At 36.7% G+C, this 27707-nt stretch overlaps 1 protein-coding gene across 7 annotated transcripts in view; it reads right to left on the bottom strand.

The window, feature by feature from the left end:
- Positions 1–27707, bottom strand: part of LOC134536605 (dedicator of cytokinesis protein 1) — a 180756-nt gene that overhangs the window by 87456 nt on the left and 65593 nt on the right. For 3 of the 7 annotated variants that reach the window (XM_063376379.1, XM_063376381.1, XM_063376384.1), the window contains exons 17-21: positions 18679–18792; positions 11777–11932; positions 10290–10483; positions 5631–5863; positions 3777–3976 (exon numbers count right to left, since the gene is read on the bottom strand). In XM_063376379.1, coding sequence (XP_063232449.1) covers positions 3777–3976; positions 5631–5863; positions 10290–10483; positions 11777–11932; positions 18679–18792 — 897 coding nt within the window. The remainder of the gene's footprint in view (positions 1–3776; positions 3977–5630; positions 5864–10289; positions 10484–11776; positions 11933–18678; positions 18793–27707) is intronic. The other 4 variants (XM_063376380.1, XM_063376385.1, XM_063376383.1 and 1 more) reach the window with 2 other exon arrangements.

Genomic DNA, 27707 nt, shown 5'->3' with positions numbered 1-27707 from the left:
AAATTACTATATGTTATTAAGCGATCTAGCCGCAAGGAAGTGTGCAATATTTTACTAGTCTGTTATGTGTTTAACCTTCGTTCGCACATAATCGTGGTAATGTAACAGTAATCTCATTCTACGCAAATGACGCCATGTTGCCCCTGGAGAGCACTCGCTCGCTCCAGTCCATCATCACCACCGGCCGAGAGTAGATTCACCCGCTCCCTGGAGACTTCATCTCTTGTCTGCACTGATAAGTAGCTTCTGTTTATTAATTAAGTCTTTTGAATCGTTTATGTTTATCCATGGGGCTACTCTAGGCCGGTGGACCGTTTAAATAATTACTTTATCCACTCTTCACGAGTCCTTGATCACTGGTTACATAATGTCTGTGTGGCCACATGTGTGGACCTCACCGTAACTTAAATCAATTCATGCCCTGGGGCTTTATACCTGCTTAAGAAAATACGTGTTCGGGAACTTGTAAGTTATAAATAAATTGAAATTGAGTCCTTGTTTTTTTTTTTGTTTGTAGACGGGTGTAACACCTGAAGCGAGGTGGCATGTGGGACACCCTAAGAGCCCACTGTGTTCATTACTGTAGCGTGCCCCACGCTAAGGGTGGGCCAGGTATTGGCAAGTGGCAGGTCCGAATCTCGCCCCCACATGGACGTGGGGAGTCTCCGCTGGGTATGTGTGCCCTTTCCATACGGTGGCACCCTCTAATTCGAGCACGCCCTCACATGGCTTTCCCACCACAAGACTGACTAATGACAATTTGCCGAAGGCCAAAATAACATCAAACTTAAAAAACCAAAAGAAAAATTACGTTGAAACCAAGGACTTTTTTTTGCCATAAATTTAGGTATCTATTTCATATTGTAGAACAAGTTAATACACTCACACACACTCTCTCGCACTCTCGCACTCTCGCACACGTTCGCACACGTTCGCACACTCTCGCACACACTCTCGCACACTCTCTCGCACACTCGCACCTCTCGCTCACTCACTCGCACTCTCTCACACTCACACTCATTCGCACTCTCTCACTCTCACACACTCTCTCACTCACTTTCACTCACTCACTCTCTCACTCACTCACTCACTCGCACTCTCACTCACTCACACACTCACTCGCACACTCACTCGCTCACTCGCTCTCGCTCTCGCACACTCGCTCACTCGCACTCTCGCACTCGCTAACTCGCACACTCACTCGCTCACTCGCTCTCGCTCTCGCACACTCGCTAACTCGCACACTCGCACTCGCTAACTCGCACACTCGCACTCACTAACTCGCACGCTCTCTCTCTCTCTCTCTCTCTCTGCCAATAGTGCTGTCCTTGTTTCAGAGTGCATTGAGGCAAAATAAAGGCCATTGAGCACAAATATTTTATTTTAAGACTCAACTTTGAAATGTTTCTGAAAAAAATAAATTTCTCTAAATTCATAAAACATTTTGAAAAAAAAAAAATTAAAATTTGTATGGTTTAATGGGCAATATTAAATGATAGATTAGGAAATATGCATCTTCTTTGTTGTATTTTCTCAACAGCATAAATTAAATCTTACCTGTAGGGAGACAGAACTAAAATTTGCCATCTTCGTTATAAATGCTTTTGTGACCCACCTTTTTTTTAATAATTTAATACTAACATTTTCGCTGTGTTTGAGAACAGCACATGGTTTAATGTATGACTTATTTTAATAGTAACAGGCTGTTGCTAAAAATAGTTTTGCATGTGAAATAATTGGCCATTATCATTGAATTAGTGTTTTTAGAATGACTACAGCTGTAATGATACTGTCAATCACCAATTACAGTAGAATCCCGCTGATGCGACCCCTCACGGTTTCCGGAAAAACGGACTTATAAACGGAATGGTCGCAATAGAGAATTCGGGGTGTCACCGCATCGTCAGATACATTGTGTGAATGCCGCTCTGGCAGAGTCTAGCCGAGCTCGGCGCGTCCACTATCGCACGAAAAGCCGTCTCAGCTGTCATGTTATCTTACCCGCCCGCACGAAAAGCCGCTGTGGTAGCTTCTGCGAGAGCGTAAGAAACTCGTCCGTCCAGGCTGGCGGTAGCGGCGGCTTGACGTCATACGTGACGTGACGCTTACCTCTCCATCCCCTGCTAATTCTTCAAGGCTCAAACCATCCCAGAGCCACAAACCATGTAAAAACACCCCCCCCCCCCCCCCCACATTTCAACAGATTCCCTCCCTTATTTCAACCTTCTGCGTGAGAAACTGTTAGCATCCTCCTCCCCTCCCACACCACGTGCGACAAAAGCCAGGTTGTATAGTCCATTCTTGGTAAAATAAATATTTTTATGGGCTTATATGACTGTCCTTCACCGTTAATAAATACTTTATAAGTTATTATGATACAATTTGTTTATTAGTCACACAGCAGTTTCTGCTGAAAAAGCACTAATACCTCAAATTTTATTGAATAGAAAAATTTAGCAGGGCTGTAAATATATTTATTTTACTGAATAGTTACTTTTCCGACTGAATTCCAACGTGTTTTTTTCTTTTTTTACGCTGTGAAGGGCCGTGGAAAAGATAATTGCTTGAGCTGCCAAAATAAACAACGCTGACGGCAAGGGCGGGAGCGTATCCTGTCGGTCTGTCGCTGTGATTATCTACTCCAAAAACATGTCACAGCATTTCAGGATAGCATTGTTCTTATATCTTTCGTTTATAGCCGAATGTTTTCTACCTGATCAACACAAGTTCCTTCGCCACGTTTTGAACGAAAATAACCACCAGCCGGCTAGCATAGCCGAACTCGCGTGACGCGAGTTCACTTAGCACAAGTATTTATCGGAACCCATTGTTCGGGGTATGCGAGTCCGAGGTATATAGCATAATTCCACGCAATTTTTTTTGTTTAGCTGCGCATGTGCGAAGTCAGCGATGTTATAAAAAAATAGCCGAGAACCAAACACCTGGCGACGTCGTTAACACAGTGAAAACAGCTTTGTGTGGCCAGTGACACCTGAGATGCAGCTGGCAAGATCACACTAACCAGTCGCAAGACAGAGGCACTGGGACGGCAATAGATGCGCGCGTAGATCTGCTATCAGGTGATGCGCGCAGTTTACCGGTATTGGCTAGCGTGGACAGTCTAGAGGGGTGGTATCTATTTTTAGACGTCTTTTGTATGCCTGCCTGCTTGCAGTACAGCGCTCGCCAAGATATACGTGAACACAAACAAAGTGTAACAGACTTGTTTTTCGGCCAATTTTACTCAAATTTTCGACTTTCTCTGCTCAAATTTTTCACGGTTTCTCAAACAACGGTTGTATAAACGGAATGGACGCAAGAGGGGGGTCGCATCAGCGGGATTCTACTGTACGTAGTTTACCTGCGAAAGATCAGAATAAAGTGTTTTTTTTTTTCAAGTCCTTGTTATATTATTTTTCAGATGTTTGTTTATGTTAAGAATCTACGAATGTATCGCAGCTCTTTACGAACGACAATACTGATCGTTCAGGTAAAAATATTCAATATGGGGCTAAAAACTGAAGTTAAACTTCAAAGAAACAACAAGGGAAGTTGGCAAAAACCAGCTGGAAACCCAAATTCCGTTTGGTTGCTTTTCCCTGTACTTAGTGACCTATAGACATCCTGTTTAATCAACTTCCAAAATTCATTAACAATATTCAGTTAGGAACACACAGTACGCAGTATGTGCAAGTGTTCCAGCGGGTAGCCAGGAGAGGGACTGTCTGGCCAGGCGAGATAGAGGAAGTTACGTGGCGGTGTGTTGTGAAGGTTACCTCACTGAAGTTAGCTTTGATGTGCGTGCTGTCTCGCTTGGTGTCGCCGTAACCCTCCCCGAACCGGGACGAGTAGAACTCGCACTGCATCATGTCAAAGAACATGGGAATGGTTGCTTTCCGCAGCTCTGTCTCCGGGATTAGAGTCATTTCCAGAAACGAGCCCACGAGTCCAGGAACAAAAAATATTTTGTTTTGACCTGAAAACATAACAATCACATTTAAAAATACATTCAACAAACAATACAAGATAAATTATGAGTAAATCATTAGTACAAAGCACACAAATTATAATTAAGTTTCTATTTGAGTTTCAGTCACAGATTAGTGATAATTGATTACACTATCATATTATTATTGAGAATGCAAACTTTAAATGTAAAAATTTCAGTTGTGAACAGCAGTAAGATTATCTTTAAAAAATATTAATAAATATTTCATCAAAATTTCTAGTAGAACACCATTACAAAGTAGTTCACTTGAAAGTAATTGTCACTTAAAAAGTATAATTTCATAACACTAAAAGATGTTTTACATTTTACAGGGTGTTTACTGGATTGTGGAAATAAAATTGTGACTTTTTCTTGACTTTTTTTGTGTCATTCCACAGTAAAAGTACTAAGCCAAGCTGTTATTGTTATTGATGGTGATAGGTTACAGCTTAATGTCTCTTTGACATAAAAATAGGGGAAGGCAGTAGTGATGAGTTAATACTCTTGTAATAATACCACGTAAAGAAATAACATAGTACATTAAAAAAATATTTATATTTTATTCACTACAAAAGGCATACTAAATGAAATGTACCATGCACTTGCCACATTTTCCTTCTAAACACCATGATGTTTGATCATTCTCTGAGCTAAACAAAGGAACACCTGAATTCAAATTTCTTGGTTCGTAATTTTCCCTTACCAAGAGGTGTGTAGAGAAAGAGCAAGTCACAAAGTAAAAAAAAAAAACCAGAGAAGAAAGGAAAGAAAAGAAATTGAGTAGATACTTCCACCCCCTAAGGCTTATCACTGGCAACCCATAGAATTATCTTAACACGTGTCACATATCTCACATCCGTTGCTGAGGTTCACTCAAAATTTGTATAAGTGATACACTTCGTAGGCATGGCGTGAAATTTTTCAACTAAGTTGTAAACGGCGCTCAAAAAGAAACGGCATACAGCGCTCCAAAATGGCATAAGTGATGCAGATCTTAGGCATGACGAGCATTTTTTCAACTAAGCTCTTTTCAACTTGCTAGAGAAACAGATAATTCCCGATGGCTTTCAAAAATTAACGAGTTTCTCTCGATTTTACAAGCACTAAAAAAATTCCCAGCTAATTCAAGGTTTCCTGATTTTCATGGACGGGTGGCCACCCTGCTAATGCAAAATTATTATCAATAATAAATAGTCTTTTATTCATACTACACTATTGTTATCTAGCTTAGAGCTAAATAAATGTGTGTTTAATTCTTCATTCTACAGTACCAATAATAATTAATTTACCTACCAGTTTTTTTTTTCCAGCCCAAAAAAGCAGCATAAGTTTTGGACGATTAACTTTAACTTAAATTTTCTAAATTTTAATACTTTGACTATTATCAAAGTTAACATTTTAACCAACAAATTAATGATTAACTTAGTTTACTTTTGAATTAACTGTGCCCACCTATGCCTGACTGACATATAAACTGATTTTAATGCATACACATTGTCAAAGGGCATTTAAACTTTCATTTCAATGGAGCATTTCATAATTCTATAACTTAAAAAGAACTGTAAAAAACAATTAAACTGAAAAGAAAACAAACAAAAACCACAATAAAAAAACACAGCAAAAACCAAACAAATGCACTGACCTAAATTGTACCACATGGCTCGAATCTCAAAGCCAGTCTCTCGTCGCATGTCTTTGTATCGACCAATGATATGACTCCTCTTGTTCTGGGAAAATGTCTCCAGTTGTAGTGCCGGCTGGGTCAGAAATGCAATGGCACAATGAAAGAAATTATTCCATGCCTGAATTTCAAATGGTTTGAAGAAGTAGTCCCGGATAGTATGAGAGAAAAACCGTAGCGACTTCAAAATAACACTATAAAACAAAAACAAATCAGGATAACAAGTAACATTACTTGTATTTCTTCCACAGTCACAAAATTTTATCATTCTATTGATCTAATAATATTTACATATGAATAGTACTGCCCCAAATAATACTTGCTTTGAAGTAAATAGTTGAAATGTCATATAAGCTTTCCTTCCTGATTGACTATCAGCATCCAAATGTATTGGTGTGCATGTGTGTGTGGTATGTATATGTAATTCTTTAAGTTACTTTACCACTGATTAAAATAACACCTAGTATATAAAGATACACAACCAGAGATTTTTAACTATCCACCATAGCAAAATTTTTTAATGCACATTATTAGCACTAGACAGAAAAAAAAGTTATTAAGGCAAAATGAACTAGCTAGACAAACACTGAATACAAATACAATACAAACACAGAAACAAAATTATAATATTAACTTTAATATCAATATTTTACAATTATAGTTAAAAAAAAATAGCCAGATAAAGTAATGCATATGTTGAGCTACTGCTCCCGATATTATATTGTGTGTGGGAAAATATGATAATTATGACTGCTAGGCATGAGGCAAGAAGTAAAAAAATTGCTTCAAAAAGTTTTTTGGTTATCTTTTTCCCATGTCAGAAAATATCATTTACCATAATACCCATAAATGTTTTCCAAAGTTGAACAAAAACACTTCCCTGCTAAGTTTTCAATTTTCATTTGCAAAAAAACCTCAGATTTGGGACAGTACAGCATAATTACTTGTCTTAAATTTTAAGGGACCCATGAAATTCTAAACTGTTAAGTTTATTGGGCATAGGTATCATGATATTACTAGTTTTGTTATTTTGTGCATAATTATGATTTGTTTGGGGAATGCAAAAAAACAAACATGCCAATACTAACTCATTAAATATTTCTCTCAAACTACTGTGCTAAAACCAACACACTGCTTCCCTTATTTTTCAGTGTTAAAAACTTTATTTGTTTTTAAATATACAATATAAATTTAGAAATTTAAATTTATAAATATAAATATAAGGAGGGTGGATTTTTGGGGAAATGAAAGGAGAGGGGAGGGGAGGGGAGAAGTATGCAAAAAAATTTTAAGATTGGGAATTTTGAGACAGGAAAATAGTTTCCTTCAAAGAAAAAATAAGGGTTTAGGAAATCTCTGCTCATAATACTTTGCTTTAAAATTCTAAACAAAACATCCAATTGAACTGTCAACATTTAACTGTGGATTCACAAAGGTTCAGAAGTTAACATAGAATTCTTACACAACATTTAACTGGCAAAAATTTATTTTAATGTTGCTCAATTTATTTGACAAGGATTAGGATTTTTACACTAACATTATTGGCATGTTTTATTTAACATTTTCAGGGGTCCCTACAATTCAAGAAAAAGTTGCGTAAAACAGACAATACCATAATAATCACATATTATAAGTGATGAAAAATTTTTTCACATAAATTATTGGCTGAATGATTCAAGGTACAGAAACACTTAAAAAATAATGAGTATGAACAGCAACACAAAAAATAATGAGTACAGAACTAAGCGCTAGCCTTCTTGCATCTATGTCATTCAAGATGACTAAATCTTAATAACCTAACTTGTATGATTCACTGAAATATCTAATTTTCCTTCCACTTTACATAGTATCACATAAAGCATAAATAACCAATATTTTATATACATATATAATTTAAGGGTGAGATGAACTATGTTTCATTTACACTGATTTCTGTTAATAAACTTGCAGATGATGTCATAGGACCTGTACAAAAAATATTAAAAAAAATTTTAAGTAAACTTATTGCAACCTTTTTATTTAAATTTTATTTATTTTGCGTGTTTATAGAATTATTTATTCACTAGGAGAAAATTATAGATTTTTTTTTATGAAAACTAGTCCCAGCATAGTGTTTTTGGGTGTACAAAATCCATAATACTATATCATTTTTAATCATATGGATGCTTCAAATTGCAACTTTTGGTTTTTCAAGACCAGGATTTTAGGTAAGTATTTTTACATGTTACTAAGCCAAACAAAAAAAATCCTTCAATATTTCTACATTATAAAATGCTGATAGTCATCATATGTGAAACAGGCGACTAAAAGAAAACGTTGGCAATAAACAAAATGTCTTCATGTTTCTGCCGTACGTATATATGGCCTTGTTGAGTGCTGTAATCTATGGAACAACAATGAACTATGTGTAAGGGACCTCTTTTTTAAGCAGACGACACCCCATCTCCGACATTCCGCTCCGCCACAGATATCACTTACCAAAGGCATGCAGATAACGGGAAAGAATATTATTTTTCAATGTCCTTCCTCCATTGGTTGTGATGTGCATATATTTTGGCATTTCTCACATCATGAAGAGACCCACGTCCCTATTATTTTTCAGTGAAAGTCTTTCTTCTCACTGGCAGGTTGCTAAGAGTTCAGCAACTAACCTTTATGCTCTCTCTTAGCCAAAACAAGCACACATATTTATATGATTTTACATCATCAGACCTTGCAGTGAACACTTGGCAGCAAGGGTGAGTGGACATAACCAACGAAGTTTTTGTTTTGAGTGTTGAATCAGCATGTGCCCCCAAGATACTTGGTTATCTTTCCTTCCTGCTTGAAAGCAGTTTCTGCGATACACCAGCGATGGAGATAATGAGATTGACCGTTGATTTTGAGCCCCTTTAAAAATGTTTCCTTGTTATCGAACTGGTTTTTAAAAGACTATAATAGAGTTCATAAATATGAAAACACTGCGAACAAGTGGTATACTCTATTTTTCAAACGCTTGTTATCAGTAACGAAGATAAACATATAATCTCCTACTCAAAGTACCTCTGGAGTGCTATGGTAATAATCTGAAGTCATCCACGGCTAAGTACTCCTTAAGTGCAATGTGCCTCGCTGCTTCAGACCCCTTCTCCTCCCACCATCGCCCTCTGGCCCAAACTGCCTGCCGTGTTCGTGAGTTTGAATAGCACGCCACAAACTACTGCAGTAGGATGCAGTAATCTCAGTGCTTCGTTCCCATAAATTAAGTAGATAAATTGATATGTAACTTGTTTTATTTTTTCCCTAGTGTTTTGTGTTTTTAGCGGATAGAGTGACCACTTCAAGACAGGTACGTTTAATTACAAAATAAATATTCCAAGACCGAACATTGCCCAATAGTCCCGAAGCAGATTTAAATTAATATTCTGATTGTTTTAAATAGTTTACTTAATCATTATTATGGTTTGCAGCCATTGGGATAAGTGTAATTAAGGTTCGAGTGTAGTCATTTCTTCTCCCGGTGACACACTTATCTGAATGTTTGTAAAGTTCATCAGCCGGAAATGGGCCCGTGATCTGCCTCTAGGACGCGCTAGTAGGAGTCCAGTGTCGCCGCCGCTACCCGAGGCAAGGAGCTCCACGCAACCATCATCTTAAACTTTGTAATTCACTGATCCACGTCCATCTGTTCGCTTAAATTCTATAAATCTCTTTCACATAACTTCAGGGCTTGCCTCGGGTAGTAGACTGCTTCATGTAATTATTATTTTTATTCATGAACTGAATTTTTTTGTCATGCTCTACGAACTTTGATTCTGTCCAGCAAAAATGGTTTCCTGGACCAACTCTTAAACTGATTCATACCACCGGCTTTTAAACTGTGCAAAATTATCTGGAGGGAGAGCGGACGTATGTTGTAAATAAATAGGAATAGTTGTTTCTTCTGTGAGCGTGACCATGTGCAATTATATCGGGCAGACTGAGGTGTGTGGGAACCTTCAAAAGCCTAATTAATTTACTCTTTACATATGTAATGTGTCCACCGCTGAAAATGGAAGTAGTGGAATCGGGCCTTGCAGCCTAGCTAAGTAGTAGGAAGTGATAGATCCTAGGTCAGATTGTAAGGAGAGGCTGTACACCTACCAACAATCAGGATACAAAATATTCGCGTATCACTTCCAGGAAGCCACGGGGAACCTCCGCAGCTGTCTACAGCCCCGCCTGCATACACCCCAGTGAGGAAAGTGCCACCCATCGTAACTATAAACCAGGAGCCCGCGAGTAACCAGCACCAGCAGAGGCCATTCTCATTCAGAGGCAGGGAAAACTACCCCCCCCCCCCCCCCCCTCTACAGTTAGAGCAAGTGATGATAATTATTGAGACTTGCACGCCATTTCACACCCATGATATTACACAAAATGAATATCTGTTGCAAATACTTGTGGCAGAACAAAAATTTCAAGGTATTGAGTTTAAAATTTAAAAAAGGTGCTTAAATGAAAGTCATTATTTAAAAAAAAAAATTCTAAAAAAAATACCCTTGGCTTGTGAGACCAGCCTAAAGAACTGCAGCTTGAACAGAACGGAGTGAAATGGAGTGAGAATCTAACAGAGCCTGAGCCACACCAGGAGGGACTGACCAGTTCTGCAGCATGATCATCTCGCACCAGTCGCGGGGGAAGACGGGGCGCGACACCAGGTCCTTGAACACCAGCAGGATCTCCATGAGGAAGTCCAGCAGGTCCGTGCTGGTCATGAAGTGCGTGATGTAGCGCTCAAAGTGGTGCGCCGTCATCTGCCGGAACACCGCCACCATCACGGCTATCAGGTTGCCCTGCGGACAAACAGATACCGCAATGCTGCAAAACAATCATGTATTGCCGAATATGGTACATGAAATTATCTCGGAAGTAGTGATGGGTCGAATTCCGATTTTCTCGAATAAAATTCCCCAATTTGAATCCTATGGTGTAAATTGAATCTACTACCCCTTCAATCCAATTCTAGGTCTCAAGGGTCAAAAATATGACGATCTACATTCAACCTTCTAAATGTTTGTTTCGTAAGCTATATTTCCCAAATCAATAAATATCATAATTTTATTTACGTAATAAGCTATTCTTAATACCAAATCTTGCAAGATGTTAATAGATTACGTATTAAGAAAAACATAAATAGACCTAATAAAGTTCAGAGAAGTGAGTGTAAATTTTTAAATTTATTAAATTTCCTCTAAATCTTTTTCCTTAAATCTCAAAAAAATTCAAACACTATAAATTAGTTGGGATTTGAGGATTCAAGGATTTGAGCAGCCTATCTGTAGACAGAAGCAAAAATATTTAATAATTACACAGACAGGGCTCTGTGAATGTGCCAAACCCTCAACAACAGCAGAGAATTCTCCAGGCCCAATGGGAAAACACTTGGGAAAGGGAAGGGGGGTAGCGAGGCGCGGCTGCTAATAGGATTGGGTGTAGCGGTGATAGAGGGACGGGCGCTACCTAGCCTGCTTGCAATTCATGTGCAGTATCTCTCCATCAGGTGGAAAAATCAACATTGCCTTAAGCATAACCATAAGTATAACCAAAACTAAAAATATGACATACTTAAGGAAATATAATACAAAATTGTCTAAATTCACAGAAATGTACCAATCCAATTTTTAAGTTAGAAAGCTAAAGCATTTTCCGTCATAATTTCCGCGGGCGACTATAAACCTGAGCTGGTGACGGAGCTTAAGGCTCGACGAGTTCAAACTGTGCGCTCTGGCCTCAAGGACATCCGCCCTGGGAGAGACTGTGGTGTTATGTTGACCCCCTCCATCACCAGAGTGTGTATTTCCCTCCTTCCTCTTCGCACATGCCCGAAGCGCGACTCGTTGTTTCCCTAAGCATGGCGGTCTTTGCAGTTTGGAGACACCCTTCAAGTATCTCTGGTCGGAACCATGTAGGAACCTGTGGTTGTGTATTTCTGCCTCTCTGCAGTTGATCGCGCTGAGTGCGACTTGAAGACCTGGTGGAGTGTCGGGGATGTAAGAGTGCCACAGACTGCAACTCTGGACACGACCCGCATTCCAGACTGAGTCACCTTGCCCAAAGCAGGATCAAGAGAACCAGCAGCCACTCACCACTAACGGACTCTCTCTGTCCATGGAGATGGTAGTCTGGATTATGGTCCTTAGTACGGTGAGCATTATCTCGGTAATATCATGGATGGTTGGACCAATGTCCATGCGGAACAACAAGTCCATGATGTCGCTCAGGATTTTCACACACAGCTCCATCTGTAACAACACAATAGTTAAATACAAATGTACTCTCTTTTCAAAGAGAAGTTAGTGTCACTCGCAAGTTTCCTAGGGCATGCATGGAAACTATACTTGATAGCTACATCATGTTTCTTAATAAATCCATGTAATCTACCATCAAAGAAAACTTTTAAAAAATATTACATAAATTATTTAAAACAGAATTTCTGACATCATTAAAAGCTGAAAGTACATGTTAGTGAAATAATAAGTCCGTTAAAAATATAAACAATGGCAATAATTTAAATTAATTAAAGCAGACCCAAAAACTAACATGGTACAACAACTAAAGCCTGGGATAACATCTTTGCCTAAATTTCATGTCATGCAAAAAAATACAGTTTCCAACATAAAATCCTGGAAACTCTGTGAAATGCTATAATCAAGCTGAAGCACAAGTGCAAAGAGAAATACAAAATACAAGTGGTCAAAAAAAATGCAGGTGTAATCCACTAACTTGATGAGCATGGTGGCACTTGCAATAAACATCATGTACCTCACCAACCAAGTTCCCAGGATCCTGTACAGTACCGATCGTTTCAACATCCAATCACAATGTGCCACCTAATCCTTCCATCAGCGCCTCCCCCATCTGTGCCCGTGTGACAGCAGCCAAGCCCTGTCACTGCCTCTTCATGGTCAAACACTGTCAGCAGAGCACTGACATATAACAACTAACAACTATTGTCACAGCCCGCACAGGGCTGAAACACATTACCATTACTTTACACAGAAAGTGAATTGCCAATAACCACTAGTGTAAGGCAAATACAAGTAATCAATAATGCAAATTTGCATACAAATCGGAACTAAAATTTACATGACCAAAATGTCAAATTTCCTTGACTAGTTTTTTTTAACCATAAAACGTTTTTTAAAAAGGCTTCCATACTAAGGTCCCACCAGAGTTGGCGATGAAACACTTTAGTTGTTACCAAAAATTTTAATATATCTCGTGACTCACGGGTTGTATTGCCAAATGTTGTATATATTGTGAAAATAGACTACTGCACGTTGCCTGATAGTGTACTTACGCCATTGAGTGTGGGGGCCGGGTTGGTGAGGGGGGGGGGGGGGGGGGGGCTGAAAAAGAGCCTCGAAATTTACTCTGCACGACAAAAGAATTAGTCATAACTTCACAAAGGAAACTGTTACACGAGTTATTTGTGTGTCATCGTGTGGATATTCAGGTGCTCTAAAAGGTTAGCTAAGAAAGAAAAAAAAATAAGTTGCAGAGTGAAAAGTTGTGAAAAGATGTGCTCGGTGAAAGTTCACAAAAAGTTATAAAATTGTTTGTTTCAGGTAATGCTGCGTGCAGTTACAGAAGTATTCAGCACCAGAAGCAGCGGGAAAAGGCTCAAACACTCAGGCCGGTTAGTACCGAATCAAACGAGTGCCAGAACTTAATAGAATGAGTGACGCAACTTCGTGAGCACCGTAGACTTGTAGCGTTGGGCACTGTTGTAGGGGTACCGATTGTGTCGACCAGCACATAGGCTAGGATGGAAATATATTAAATGTAAAGTAAAGTAAATATTTATTTACACTTTATAAATGTAAAATATCATTTTAAGATTAACCAGAAAAAATATAAATAAATATTCACAAAAAAGTGAGTTTCATTTCTTTCCTCTCAAATTATACCTGATGGTCCACGAGAGACTGTTTACGCAAAAAAAAAAATCACGTGCTGTAGCAAACCTACCAACACTGATGTTTTTTTATAATTTAAGTATTTTGCAATTTCCTGAAAGAAAGAAATAGATAAATGCAGCCTCCACAAAACCCATAGCTGGTTCAGATCTCTTTCCACGTCTTATATAAAACACAACATTGCTCATGCCATTTCATGGTTTATGTGACTACACAATAAAACCCCATCTGAAAAAAAATGCTTTCACAGTCTGGGTGACGGAAGATTGGAGCATGACATTTCCAGGATTTAAAGTAAACTGCCCGACTTTTCCTGATTTTCCCTGAATTTACAGAACATGGACATCCTGCAAAGTAAAAACTATCCCTACCTTGTACTTACATGAATAAGGAATAAGGTTGGCATTATCACTAGCTTTCAAGGAAACACACAACCAGTCATGTATCATATAATGCCATTTGTCACAGCCTGCAGAATGCTAGCAACGAGGTACCATCAAAAAAATTCTAACTTTTCCTCCCTCCCAAATATCTGACACCATTCAGATATGGATGTTGCACATTCCAACCACGCAATGAGTGGGGTGAGTACTTGCCATTCAAACCCTTCTTCTAGAGATGCCTGCAGATACCTGCGGCCATCGTCCTATAAGGCCACAGGGCTCGCAGTAAGATCATGAAGTGCTCACTTTAAGTACCCGCCTGACAAATTAGCTGACCTTTAGCCAAACCAGAAATGAAATCAGATTCACCAAATCCTAGATACATAGAAAAAAAATAGTATACAAAGATGAAATACCGGTAATGGGAGGCAGCACCATATCTAATTAATAAGAGTATATAAGATTTTGTGGGACCTGCAAATGAATTTCTGAGGATGGCAACACCAATCAACTGCAGAAGAGGATAAAATGTTGCACAACCAAAACTGAATAACTTGCAAGATTTTTATTTAGTATATACATATGTAGAAACCCAGTGATGACAACCAAACTAAGTTCAGTTACCAAAAAAGAAATTCTTAATACTGTTCACACTGTTGCTGGGGCAGTATTACAGTCTGCACTTTTTTTAATATGCATTTGTCACATTCTGTAATAAGGCATTCCGAATCTTTCGGATGAACTTGAGCATTTTTTCACCTAGACTGCCAGGTTGTTAGTTCACTCAGTGGTGATGTGTATTTTATCTCGCCACAGAGCCGCTTAAGGCCCCTGCCTGCCAGTAGGTACGGTACCTGTAAGTGCACAGCTTCAGAAGAAGCCATTTGAAAACTACTTCAGATATCACAGTGGGGTCTGTTTATGAAAAGCATTCAAGAATATGCTGAGTGTGGATGAGTAGTTCTGTGTCTGTATTTCATTTTTAAACTGTATTTTAAAAAGAGTGTGTTTTTCATAATTTTTGGGCATGAACACCCAGTACAGATTCAAGAAAGCACCCAAGAGAATTGCATTACGGCATTATCTACATTTCTCCACGTAAAATGTTACGGTTATCGCTCAAATCTCATAGTAGTTGTACACACGACAAAAAGACTGCTCGCCAGTTCAAGCCTTGTGCTTAGAGGCGACACCGCACTAAAAGCACTAGCGAGAGTCGCATTCATCATCCCGCCTCATTACCACATACACTCTTGACTAAGCGAGTTCCTTAATATATCTTGTTTAAAATGTCACTGTACTGTATATTAACCTTTATTTGGTGTTCCCAATAACATATATTGACATTTGATGATATGGTAAAATACTAATCCGGCCCGAGCGTCGCCCCAAACGTGCCTGATAAGTGATAAAGAGCCTTTACTGTGTGCCGCCTTCAGCTGCCTTGGCAGAAGTAAATGTCCCTTCTCCTACTGATTCCTGGAGATATTTAAGCACGGGCAGCTCCAGGCTCCAGGATTTATTTTTGGGTAGGCCCGGAATGTACCGCAGGGGCGTATGCACAGTTTTTGGAGTCCGGGCTTCACCAGGATGTCTGGCCCCCGTATCAAAAGGTGGTCCAGGGAATATTTAAAATTCAAATGTAAAATGGTAAGTTTTGTGGATTTCTGAGGGTAATTTATTTATTTCTGAAGTCCAATATGTATAACATATTAATCATAACAATTATTATAAACGTATAATTGTATTTCAAAAAAAATACACTTTAATACCTATAAAGGTCACAAAATTAATTGTTAGGATTAATCTTGTGTTAATATAAGGTGAATATTACAATGTGTATGCTAATGTAAAATGTTAGAAAATCTCCAGGCGAATGTATAGTTTCATTTCATTGCAATCTGCCCTTCTCAGAAGGGCATACTATTACATTTGTAATGAAAATGAGATTTACCTTTCTCACAGTTTTCAAAATGTGCCTAACAATTAATATAAATTGTGTATTTTTATAAAAAGTCTTATTTCCAATTTACAATTTGGAAAATGTTGGGTATGCCCGGGCCTACCTGCTGGAGCTACCACTGTATTTAAGACCAGAACCTCACTGGAATGAAATTATTACATGACTAAATGCCTAAATGCAAGGCAGTATGCCTGGTGAATAGAACCAAGACCCTCCCTGGTAGCTGCTGTAGCTGCTGTAGCTCAGAAGCCTCCCTTGACCTCGGGGAGCGGTGTTATGTGGCAGCATGGGGTGAGATGCAGCAGGAGACAGAAAATTCAAGTTTTTTGTTTAGAAAGGCCTGGCGTATGTTTCAATATGGCAGGGGAGTGCAAGGACATATGCCACTACCAGTTAAAGCTGATGCCAAAAAACATGAAATGAACACATACAGAATACTTTTCACGATTAGAATATGTTTCCTTCACTTTGAATCATAAACATGGGTACTAGATGATTTTTTTTATAAATATTCATGAAATCTCTTCATATTTACCACACAGAAAATAGAACCTCTACTGTTTAAAGGCATGCACAATGAACTAAAGAACTACTTAGTTTCTCGCATCTGAATTAAAGCCTCATACTATGTAAGAACTCAAGTGCTGATAACTGAAGTGATGACACTTCACATAAAGTACTTTGTGATATCAAAATACTCTCTGAGAGGAAATCAACTGATAGCTGAAGAGCTGGATGAAATATTTAAATATAAAGAAAGACTAATGTACTCCAGACAGACATTACCACCATACTACTAACACTACAAACAGCTTAGACATCCATAAAGCATCTTCTTCTAACATGTGGAGGCAATTTGACATTTCCTCTTTTGCGCAAATGGCATTGACAAAATATGGATGACTTTAGCATCCTGCCATTCAAAAGTAAACTGCTGAAAAAGACATACATTGCAAAGTTTCACGACCAAAAAATTTCAATCCTCCAGAAACATAATGAAAACAACCCAATAATGCAGACAAATGGCAGCAGAATTCACTACAAAGCCCTGCTGATACCAAGAAATAGACTGAAATTTTGGTGTTTAGTGTCTAGTGTAACAAGTCATTACTTCTTAAGGTACATTATGTATTTATCAGGAAAATATAGGTTGCTATACCATTTATTAAATAGAAAATATCACTGAAACACAACTACCAAAGGCTGGTACTTGTAGACATACATACAGCACACATAAAAATAACACTTTTTCCACAGACATGCAAAAAAAAATGTTTGTTCTTTGTATGTCTAAGGTACCATCATGAGATAACTTTGTTTAAACCAATATTTCACTTTTAAAAAAATATTTACCAACAAATAGACTGGTTTCGCAACACAAATAGTCAGACACATAAGTGACATCCTAAAATAAATATTGCTGTAAAAATACAAGAGGATTAATCATAAAACAGAGTAATGTTACTGCAATGCACATGTAGATCAAACATTGTAAAAAAAATAGTACACTGGTAAGTCAAACACTGTATGCATAGTTGCAGCACGACCAAACCTCAATTTATCAATTTATAATTTTCTAATTTTAAGTTTGGCACAACTAAGAATAACTGCAAAAAATTCAAAGAAGAAAACTGTACTTAGAAATAATCATACATAACTATACAAACAATTAGAAAAGTAAGTTCTGCCTCTTGAAACACACTTCTGGAAGGAAAAAAATATGCAAAACATGACAAACTCAAAGCTGCCATTTGTAGCAGAACAGAAGACAGTCTTAGAGCTTCATATCTCATATGTGACGTGTGAAATAAACACAAGCTAGAGATACAAAGAGGTTGGGTAAAATATTACCTTGTGATAAATTCCCTCCGTGAATCAACCAGATCATACTTTGTTTCAAGAGGCAAACCGATTAAATAAACAATGGAGAAATTTAAGGAAAAAAGTTGCATTAATGCAATTATCGACACTAAGTTTGTGAGCAATGTTATATTTGTTACTTATTCTGCAGAGTATCCATAAAAGAATGTCCCTGCTCCAATGGTATATTATAACAGTTAATTTAGACTATTCACAACAAATCATACGTCAAATTAAAGGTAAACTAACCTAGTTTTTCTTACAAATGTTCAATATGTGCACCTTTAGTTATACAGCAAACATCCAACCTAAAGGCCAATTCTTCCAACACTTTGGTTAAGAAGTCCAGAGAAATGGACTAAACTCTGGCATATCATTAGGTATCAGCGGAACATAGACTCAATCTTTTATAAAGCTCCAAAGGCAAAAATCGCATGGCATTATGTCAAATGAACATGGAGGCCAGCTCTGTCATCTCGACCATTACGACCAATCAAACGGCCAGGGAATTCGACGTTCAACCACTCTCGTACAAAGAGATTCCTATGGGGAGGGGCTCCATCCTGTTGCCAAATAAAGGCTACATGTTCACCCTCTGATAATTAGGGAAGAGCCATCCTTTCCCGCTGCAAGCGAGAAATAACAAAGCAATACTCGTGCATGTGCTTATTTAATAACTGAGTTACTCGTTAACTGTGACCTTGAACCAACACACTACAACCCTTACAGTTGATACAATTAAATTTTATAACAGGGACATTAATTTATGGACATACTGTATTTCTCAGATATTAATTGTATGGCAAGTGTATGTACGGTGTAAAGGAAGTGATAAAGTAAGGTTCAGTCGCCGTCATACTCACTTCCTCGGAGTATCCGCGGTGCGAGTGAAGTGTGTGCTTGGCTTCACCTAACACCTTGGCAACCTTGGCCACAGACTTATCCTTGTTACGGAACTCAACGCCTCCGTACCCCTGCTGGCAACAACTGGCAACTGAGCACCACACAACAGGCAACACTGCCCTGACAAGGGACACAGAAGGTGAGCAAACCCTCCACTAAGCTACGCCCAAGCTGCACTTCAGCTCGCCTCTCTCTCACTGCCTAACCCAAATTAATATTCAGTGTACTCCACAGCTTTAACTACAAAGATTATTACTGCAAACAGTTACCAGTAGGTTCAAACTTACTCTTTACTACCATTCTTTCTATACTATCTTTACTTTAATCCTAGATTATAAGGCTATCATCGAAAAAAAACCAAGTCAATTGACTGAGCAGTTAAGTATAAAAATAATTCATTGCAATATGTACAGTTTTATAACCAACTTAAAATGAATAATTAAAGCTATTTCTGAAGGTTATAGTATTTCTCGCATGTTGAGCTGCGCAAAACACATTTACACTGAACTACGTAGACATTTATAAAATGCATAACAAATTAATAAAAAACTTTACGTAAATGTTTTATGCATTTATAAAGAATAGGTTACTTCTTATCAGCTTTAACGACATTTAAAATATTATCTATGATTTCATTTAACACACAGTTACGTTCAATGCAAACCTCAAGGTTTGAATCATAAAATATAAAATAAATATGTATCAATGTTGCTACTTGGGGGTCCGCCATCTTTGCAAACTTATCATGTAGTATGGATTGCAAAAAAAAGTGTGTGTGTGTGTGTGTAACTCAGTACGCATTTCAAACCTTGACTCGTAAATAAATCCTAAGTGGTAAATCGGCAGAGAGAGAGAAAGAGATGTAGACAATTTTCTAAATTAACATGAATTAAAAAAATTATTACTAACTTCAATATAACTGCTCAGAATATCAAAAAATATTTAGTCACACACCTAAAACAATACTCATATAACACTGTTTAACAATACTGATTTAGACAAGTAATTTAAAAAATATATACTTGTAGTATATGGCCCGTGGCGCGGTGCACAACAATAAGCTCAAACCATGTTGTTTCCCTCTGCCCAGATACTTCCTTACTAGAGGCCAACAAGTCGGATCCCTACCGCCGCGACCCGCCTGTCCCTGCAGCACGGCGGGGTTCAACCTGAGCCGCACGCCGCCACGTGGAGCCTGCTCAAGGGAGCGAGGCCCGACAAGTTCTCTGCACCGTCCGCAACCTATTCTCCGTTCTTTTTGCGTCAGAAAAGTTGCACAACAATGTTTCATGAAAATGCGTTAAAATTCAGTCTTGAAATTTTACTCCCGTTGCACCCAAATAATTTAAATTCAAAAAACTCGGAAGGCTGTAAGCATGCAGTAGAATGCTGCGCCTCACTGACACGACAGCACTGCTCGGTTAGCACTGAGAGGTTTTATTAAATATTCCAGACGCACCAAGGTGCAAACTGTGTGTAATACACTACACTTCAGTCACAGAATAACAGAAAACAACTATCACCCACAATATTTGAACCTACTGGTATACGTATTTGACAGCATGGACAAAAATTTATTTTCACTAATGAAATAAATCTGGCACCAAAAATGCATTAACAAAGGCAACACAGAAAACTAAATAAATAACAGAAAAAAATATACATTCTTAGAGATAAAATAGAGCTGTATTGATAAAAATGTTTAAAAGTTTGTGGCTCTTTAAATCTACGTACACACTAAGTAGGCAATTGTTAGCTTGTAAGTCATGGTAAAATTTGGCGATTAAATTTAAAAAAAATACCAAAACTGAACAAACTGTCAAAATGTTAGTTTTGCAATAAAAAAATTAAACAAAACAATTTACATTAATTCAGAAATAGGAACTGTATCTTATTAATTTATTATAATAGCTTGTTCAGTAGTAGGATGACCAACACCATTTTAATGCTTTTTTTTTTTTACGAAACAGCTCACTTGTTACAACCAACTGCTAAAAATACTGCAAAGCACTGGTAGAACAGAAAACAACCTAATCCATAGCCTCTTATATATGTCATGCATCTTTTAGTAAAATATTTGACTACGTAAAATAAAACAATTAATTAGAATTGAATGAAAGGTGACCAACTTAATTTCAATGAAAAACATACAATGCCAACATGTTTACACAAGGCAGCTGCTCACTCACTGTTAAATGTTATATCACCCTTAAACAATTCCATAAATCATGTAGTACATGGAAGAAGACACCAAAAATACAATCCTTTCTGGGGAATTCCACAACCCAACAAAAAGTACTGGATACTTATCAAGCCATGCAAGACATAATGCTACAAGCATGAATGTGCCAACACAAACATCATGCAAGCTACAAAACCAAAACCACTTAAAAGGTAAACAGTTCCACATGCCTTTCTGAAATCTACATTAAGCTAATGAGAAAGCTTAAACAAGCGACACAAAATTTTAAATGTACAAAACAAACATTTAAATTTATTTTCTTTGCATTGTTTACTTATAGATACAAAAATGCAATTTGTTTTTTGACTAAACCAAAGCCTAACTGGGTCGCAGCGACGAGACCACCCGCCCCTGCCAATAAGAATTTGTGCTCTAGAGCTTGACCAATTGGTGTCTGCAACGGGACCAACGATACCAACAGCAAAACCCTTAACACATTCTCAGCATGAGACAGTTGGGGATTCCTAGCCAGTGCAGTGGCAATTAAAACTGTTCCAACAAGAATAAATAATATCACTCTGTGAAAATGAGGTAGCAATACCTTGCTTTGTACAGATTTAAGCCTTCCTACAGCAACAAAGAAATGGGATATATAGTTGTGTTTCGTATATTTAATACTTCCATAAATACCTATAGTGCAATGTTTGTTAAAATGTCATCTCAAAACATGTTCCATCCAACTGAATCCAACTAAGTGAAAGTTTGGATGTTTGTATGTTTATTACTAAATGTATTTAATACTGAATGGATTTGAATAACCATCAATTCATTTTTATTGGTCCCAAAAGTCCACTCCTAAAATGGTAAAACATTTTTTATAATAAATAATCATTTATCCGAAACAAAATAATTGGACAAAAATTGTATAAAACAAATATATCTGAAAATTTTAGTTTACTTCTTCATACTGTATACCTATTCATGTTTTCAATTATTATACATTGTGTAAATTTTTGCAAATAGATCGAGCTTAAATACAGACAAAAACATGCAATAAGTGACAAAATTGGTTCATTCAAACAAGTGATTTACTGAACATCTAGTATGGGTCTGTGTAAAGCATTTTAACCGATAATTAGCAAAGGAAACAAATGATTGCAAAAATTTTTCCCAGACTTTTACTGAAAAAAAAAAAAGAAAAAAAAAGAAGGCAAATATTTGTTAGGACAGAATTATTACTGACCCGGACTTCACAAAGATATACTTACTTGGTGTGATAAAAAAACTAACTTTAATTTTGCATGCAAATAATTAAAGGAATGGAGTGATAAATTATGAATCGATTACTCAAGTATAAATGCAATAAAATAAAAATATTAAAATAAACTCTTGTTACTATTCAAAATTACTACAAACACATGTATAAAATTAATTAATTTAGTAAAATAATAAAGACAAAATTTAATGAGTAATTAAAATCAATAAATATGCAGAATGTTTAGTCGAATTTATCAATTTGAATTATATATTAAATAATAATGTAATAATTTATAATGCAAATAAATTATGCATATGGAAACTTAAACTCACTTATATAAATACACTTGAAAAAGTTTATAAACACAGTTTAAGTCGCTAATTTTCAGAATAAATAAATATTTTTAATGATATGGACCCGTATTCAATATCAACCACTAAAGTATATGATTTCAAAGAACATATTAAATTGTTAATTGTATGTAGACTTTTTTTCAGGCTTATTTCGGTTTACCTCCTAGATGTCTCTTTATTCATCCTGTAAAAATTTTGTTGCATGCAGCGTGCACATTGTAAAAATTCACTCTCGTTACTTCTTCGTAATGTGCCTAAAGAAGTATAAGTTCAAAAATTCAGGAGTCACATGTGCAATTAGGTTGATTCTGGTGCATTCCAACTCTGTATTCCCAATGACAAGACCCTTCTAGCATTCGTGCAGTAATAACAATGACAGGTGCAGTGCCATTAATAAGTGCATGAAGCAGAAAGGAATCTGTGATAAATAAACAGCAGGGAAGAACCTACGAAAAAATACTGGTGATGCGACAAAATACTGGTGATGCGAAAAAAGGCCACCATTACAAAATATGAGGTATGCAATTTACCCCAATCATACAATCAGGCAAATTTATGTATGGTACAGTAAATGAATTGATGGTGCAACGTGGAAAAAAAAAATGCAGGTGGAAATCAGTTTTTTATGGCTAAATGTAAATTTATATCAGTTTTTCTTACTTCCTACACTCAAACGTTTAAAAAAATGTAATCAAGGTTCAAGATGGATGGCCCAAATTTGGTATTTCAGGGGTAAAGGCAGGGGGCAATAGCAAATATGCAAATTGAAATCGTAAAAAAAATTACAGTTTACCAGGCCAGAGTATATTTATTTATAAATCCTTGCCATAAATTGACTCTCCAATATATGCACTAAATTTTTATTGGCATACCTACTTTATACTTTTATAAACACTCACCATAAAAAAAGTATTTTTTTTAAATATGATTGTTACATTTTATGAGAAACTCAAGGAAGCTAAACATTACTGGTCAAGTAGTGACAGAAGTAAAAAAAAATTACCTTGCAGAGATGATTGGTCACTGAGAAAACAAGAAAGAAAAAAGACATGCTATAAGACTGCAATACTCTTGGGGGTTAGATGACAAACTACAAATTTAAACATGCTTTAAGAAATGTTTAGTAAAATGTTAATTATTTTTGCACCAATTTTTATAAAACTCAAACATATATAAACCTATCTCTTAAGTAATGAGCACACTGAATTCAGCTTTATTTAGGCTTTAGTCACTATACTATACTATTCAGCAGCAAAAGAACTGACACCGATACAAAGCTGGTGCTTGGTTCTCCTCACCGGCTCACTCACTACCACAGTTCTGTGCCCCTTGAGGAGAGAAGTACGCCGTGCGCACGTGCCGACCAGATGCAAGGGTACCGCTCGTGTCAAACCACCCACACACACAGCACAAACTAATCTACGATGCCATGACACTGTGCCAAGATTGCCAACACTTACATGCATGAACGTCACACACACGAAACATTGACTGCCTACAAAAAAAAACCTCTCTACACAGTAAGACTAAAACTATGTATGTATAAATTGTACTAATTATCATCAAAAAATTTAATTATTTAAATTACTGCTGACATAAATAAATTATATGAACTGAAGTGATACGTATTTAACTAACTACACACTTTGGTCATGTTAACAGATTTCTTTAACAATTAAATATACAACTTTAAAAGCATTTCTAGGAAAATATTGTTAATAATTTTTTTTCAAGTATCAGACTATAAATAATTAGAGCAAATGTTTTTAAAATAAGGGGCCACAGAATTTAATGTGCTAATGTTTGTTTCAGGGTAAGCAAATGTGAAAATTATGAAGAAGTGTAATACTATGAGATTAAGTAAAAATAAAACAATGAAGGTATAGGAGTAAAAAAAGCTAAAATCAAAGATAAGTAAAAAGGGTGAAAAAATTTTGATAATTTTTTTTTTTGTTTTAAAAATTAGCTATAAGATAAATTTGGCTGTGTGGCCTTTTTTAGAAATCACAAAATTTGTTTCTACTGTGCTAACATTTACAGCTAGTACACAAAATGAAAAAAAATAAATAAAATAAAATTCAGGACGCAAAAGATAAATACATACACGGGGTAAAACTTACTCTTTGAAAAGTACAAATTAAAGACCTCAATAAACGTTATGAAAACAGATTTTTGGCATAAAAATGTAATACATATATAGCGCAAATAATTTTAATGGCAAACAAATAGTATGAGACTAGCTAAACCCGGCCACGCTTTGCTGTGGCACAGTTTAATATTAATTCATTGTTTAATTTAATATTTTACTGTGCATGGCTGTGGAATGTAATAGAAGAAATAAAAATGTGTTTAGCTTAAATATTTTTATTGTAAAGCTAATGGAAGGACTACATTCCTTGTTTTCCCATTTTTTGCATAAACATATAGATCAGATGGTTTACCGACTCTGGAGCACCCGACATATAACTGTCCATGAGAGAAGCATTCATTTTCTAAATTCAAACCGCACACTTGCAAAGATTGTCCTTGTGCTTTATTGATGGTCATAGCGAACGCAAGGCGTATTGGAAATTGAAGTCGTTTGAACTCGAACGCCATATCTGTCGGAATAAGTGGCATTCGTGGAAGTAATACGTCTTCACCTTTATGAAGTCCAATCAAAATTGTTGCTTCAATAAGATTATCCATTAATTTTTTAACTACTAATCGTGTACCATTACATAATTTAGGCTGACAGATATTTCGAAGCAATATAATTGGCACACCAATTTTCAAATTCAAAATATGTGGTGGTAATCCTGGAACATCGAGTGAATTGAGAAATTCCGTTGGAAAGTTCACTGCTTCATTTTGGTGCACTACTGAATCAATAGATTTGTATGTCATTGTTTCACCTTCGATTATGTTTATAATACTATTGTTCATATCGTGTACGTCAACATTTTTAGCCGCTAGAATGGCTCTTTCGCTCAACCATGCATGATTTTTGAATTTTGTTTCGATGTTTTGGAATACCTTGTCTACTAATTCCTCTTTTGAATCTACGATGTTGCATAAATCAGATGATAAGCTGATTTTTCCTGTTTCTGGATTTGTAGGTACAGTGCCGTTACCAACTTCAATTAATTGTCTTGAAAATATGACTGCTGTTGGATCGTTCTGAAGTTTAACTCGCATATTCGTGGTTAAATGCATTTTTTTTACTGTGCTCCAAAAATTTGAATATTTTTTAATTTAAACGTATTTTTATCAATAGAGTCGAAAGAATATACTTTCAAATTAAATAAAGTTTTTTATTCTTTCTTGAAATATATATATATATATACATATTTGTGTAAATTATAGTCGTCAAGGCACAATGGTCGAGTAGCCTGATGTGCTTGAACTTCGACAATATGGTACAGCATCGTCGAGCGTGGTCACAACTAAGTTGGGTGACCATGATATTTAGTTATAGAAACTTTTTTTTCCGACTTTTCCGGTGGATTTTCCCAAACTTTTATTTCATATAAACACTCTTCTGTTAAGATGCAATGTTCTGTAAAAATTTCAATCCAAACCATCGTATACTTTCCGAGTTTTGCGGCCAAATACATACGGAAGCTAAATTTTTATATATATAGATTAAGAAATAAACAGTGAAACATTACCTTGTTACCTTATACACACACACATAATTCACTTACCAGTTTACCAAAAAAATAGTTCATAATATATAAACACTACATGCATTTGTAAACAAACAAAAAAAAAACACACACACAAAACCTGGTACCAGTTCCTACAAACTAAACATTTAGAATGTATTATACAGATACTGGGATCACATATGCATGCCAACAAAAAGTTCCACAAAAATGCTGAACTCACATACATGCAACATCAACTGACCGAGTGCCAAATGCCAACACACAAATGTGGCACCGCTTGAGACACGGAGGAAGAGAGCTGCATTATCCCTTCCCCTACTTCAACTACTTCTCCTACTTCCCCTATCGTCCCGCTGAGTCCTCTAGCTCTTCCTCACCGCCCAACACTTCTGGCACTTCTGAGGTGGGAGCATGCAAGAAACAAACAACAGGCACACACGAAATGAACGCAGGTGCCACCAATGCTCTTTAACAATCTGTTTTTAATAACTAATACTCCCCCCCCCCCCCCTTTTACAGGAAACTAATGTTGGCAACAACATCCCTTTGAAACCTACCCTCAAGTTGCGCCAGCTCCTAAATTCATACAATGGTTTTTCGCAAACCAGGGTTGGCCGATTTTAACCACAATGGTTAAAAACTACTGTTTTTTTTTAAATAATGTATTTCTAAATAGAACATCTTGATTTTTTTTTATGAAAAGTCTAATTCCATTTTAATAACACCAAAAGTTTGTAACATTGCAAGACCCTGCCCTCCTAAATAAATAATTTTCTTTTAAACTTATTTTTGTATAAGTTAATATAAATAAGTCAATGTTTTTGAGTGATGTATATGTTATGAAACAGTAAAATCAAACGTTATGAATATTAATATATGTTATTTGCACGTGCTCTGTTTTTAAGAAGGTATTTTGTATTTTATTAGACATTTTAAATCATCAGTATTTTTTATGTAATTATTCACAAAGAAGTCGCTGTACTAGATTTTTACCTGTTTAGGCCTACTTTTTCAGGTTTTTCTCAATAAGTTTAATTTTGTAAAGTAAATTTGTATTATGATTACTGTTCTTAATTTTAATTAACGTGTTGCAATATAATTATAGATCACGGGACTATGTCTGGGCTGGGGTGATGTGTAGAAAGAGACATGTAAGTGTGAGTGAGAAAGAAACAGTAATTCCCCTCAGAGATAGATAAAGACGGGAATTCCCCCACTGCTTGGGAACTGAGTGATAACTGCTGTCTCACGGTGTGGGAGAGAGAACGAGAATGGGAGTCCCCGATTTTGATGTAAAATTGAAAAAAGACAGATCAAGGGAAGCCCCGAGTTCTATGTGTACAGGGTTTTTCATGTATTGTAATTTGTTCTCTGATTGGCTTGTATCTGTAAGCGTGAACGAAGCGTGCGTGTGATTGGTTGGTGAGGTCATGTGACGTCTGCTCCCTGCGTGGAGGAGACAGTGGCAGGATTTCACCAGTCATCAGTCGAACGCCGCACAAGTAGGTCGCGTTCGGTGGCTTCTCGCAAATTATGTAAAAGTATT

Source organism: Bacillus rossius, chromosome 11 (assembly GCF_032445375.1).
Source record: "Bacillus rossius redtenbacheri isolate Brsri chromosome 11, Brsri_v3, whole genome shotgun sequence".
NCBI classification, from domain to species: Eukaryota; Metazoa; Arthropoda; class Insecta; order Phasmatodea; family Bacillidae; genus Bacillus; species Bacillus rossius.
The sequence above is the reverse complement of the archived record's forward strand: the minus strand, read 5'-3'. Positions and strand labels throughout refer to the sequence as shown.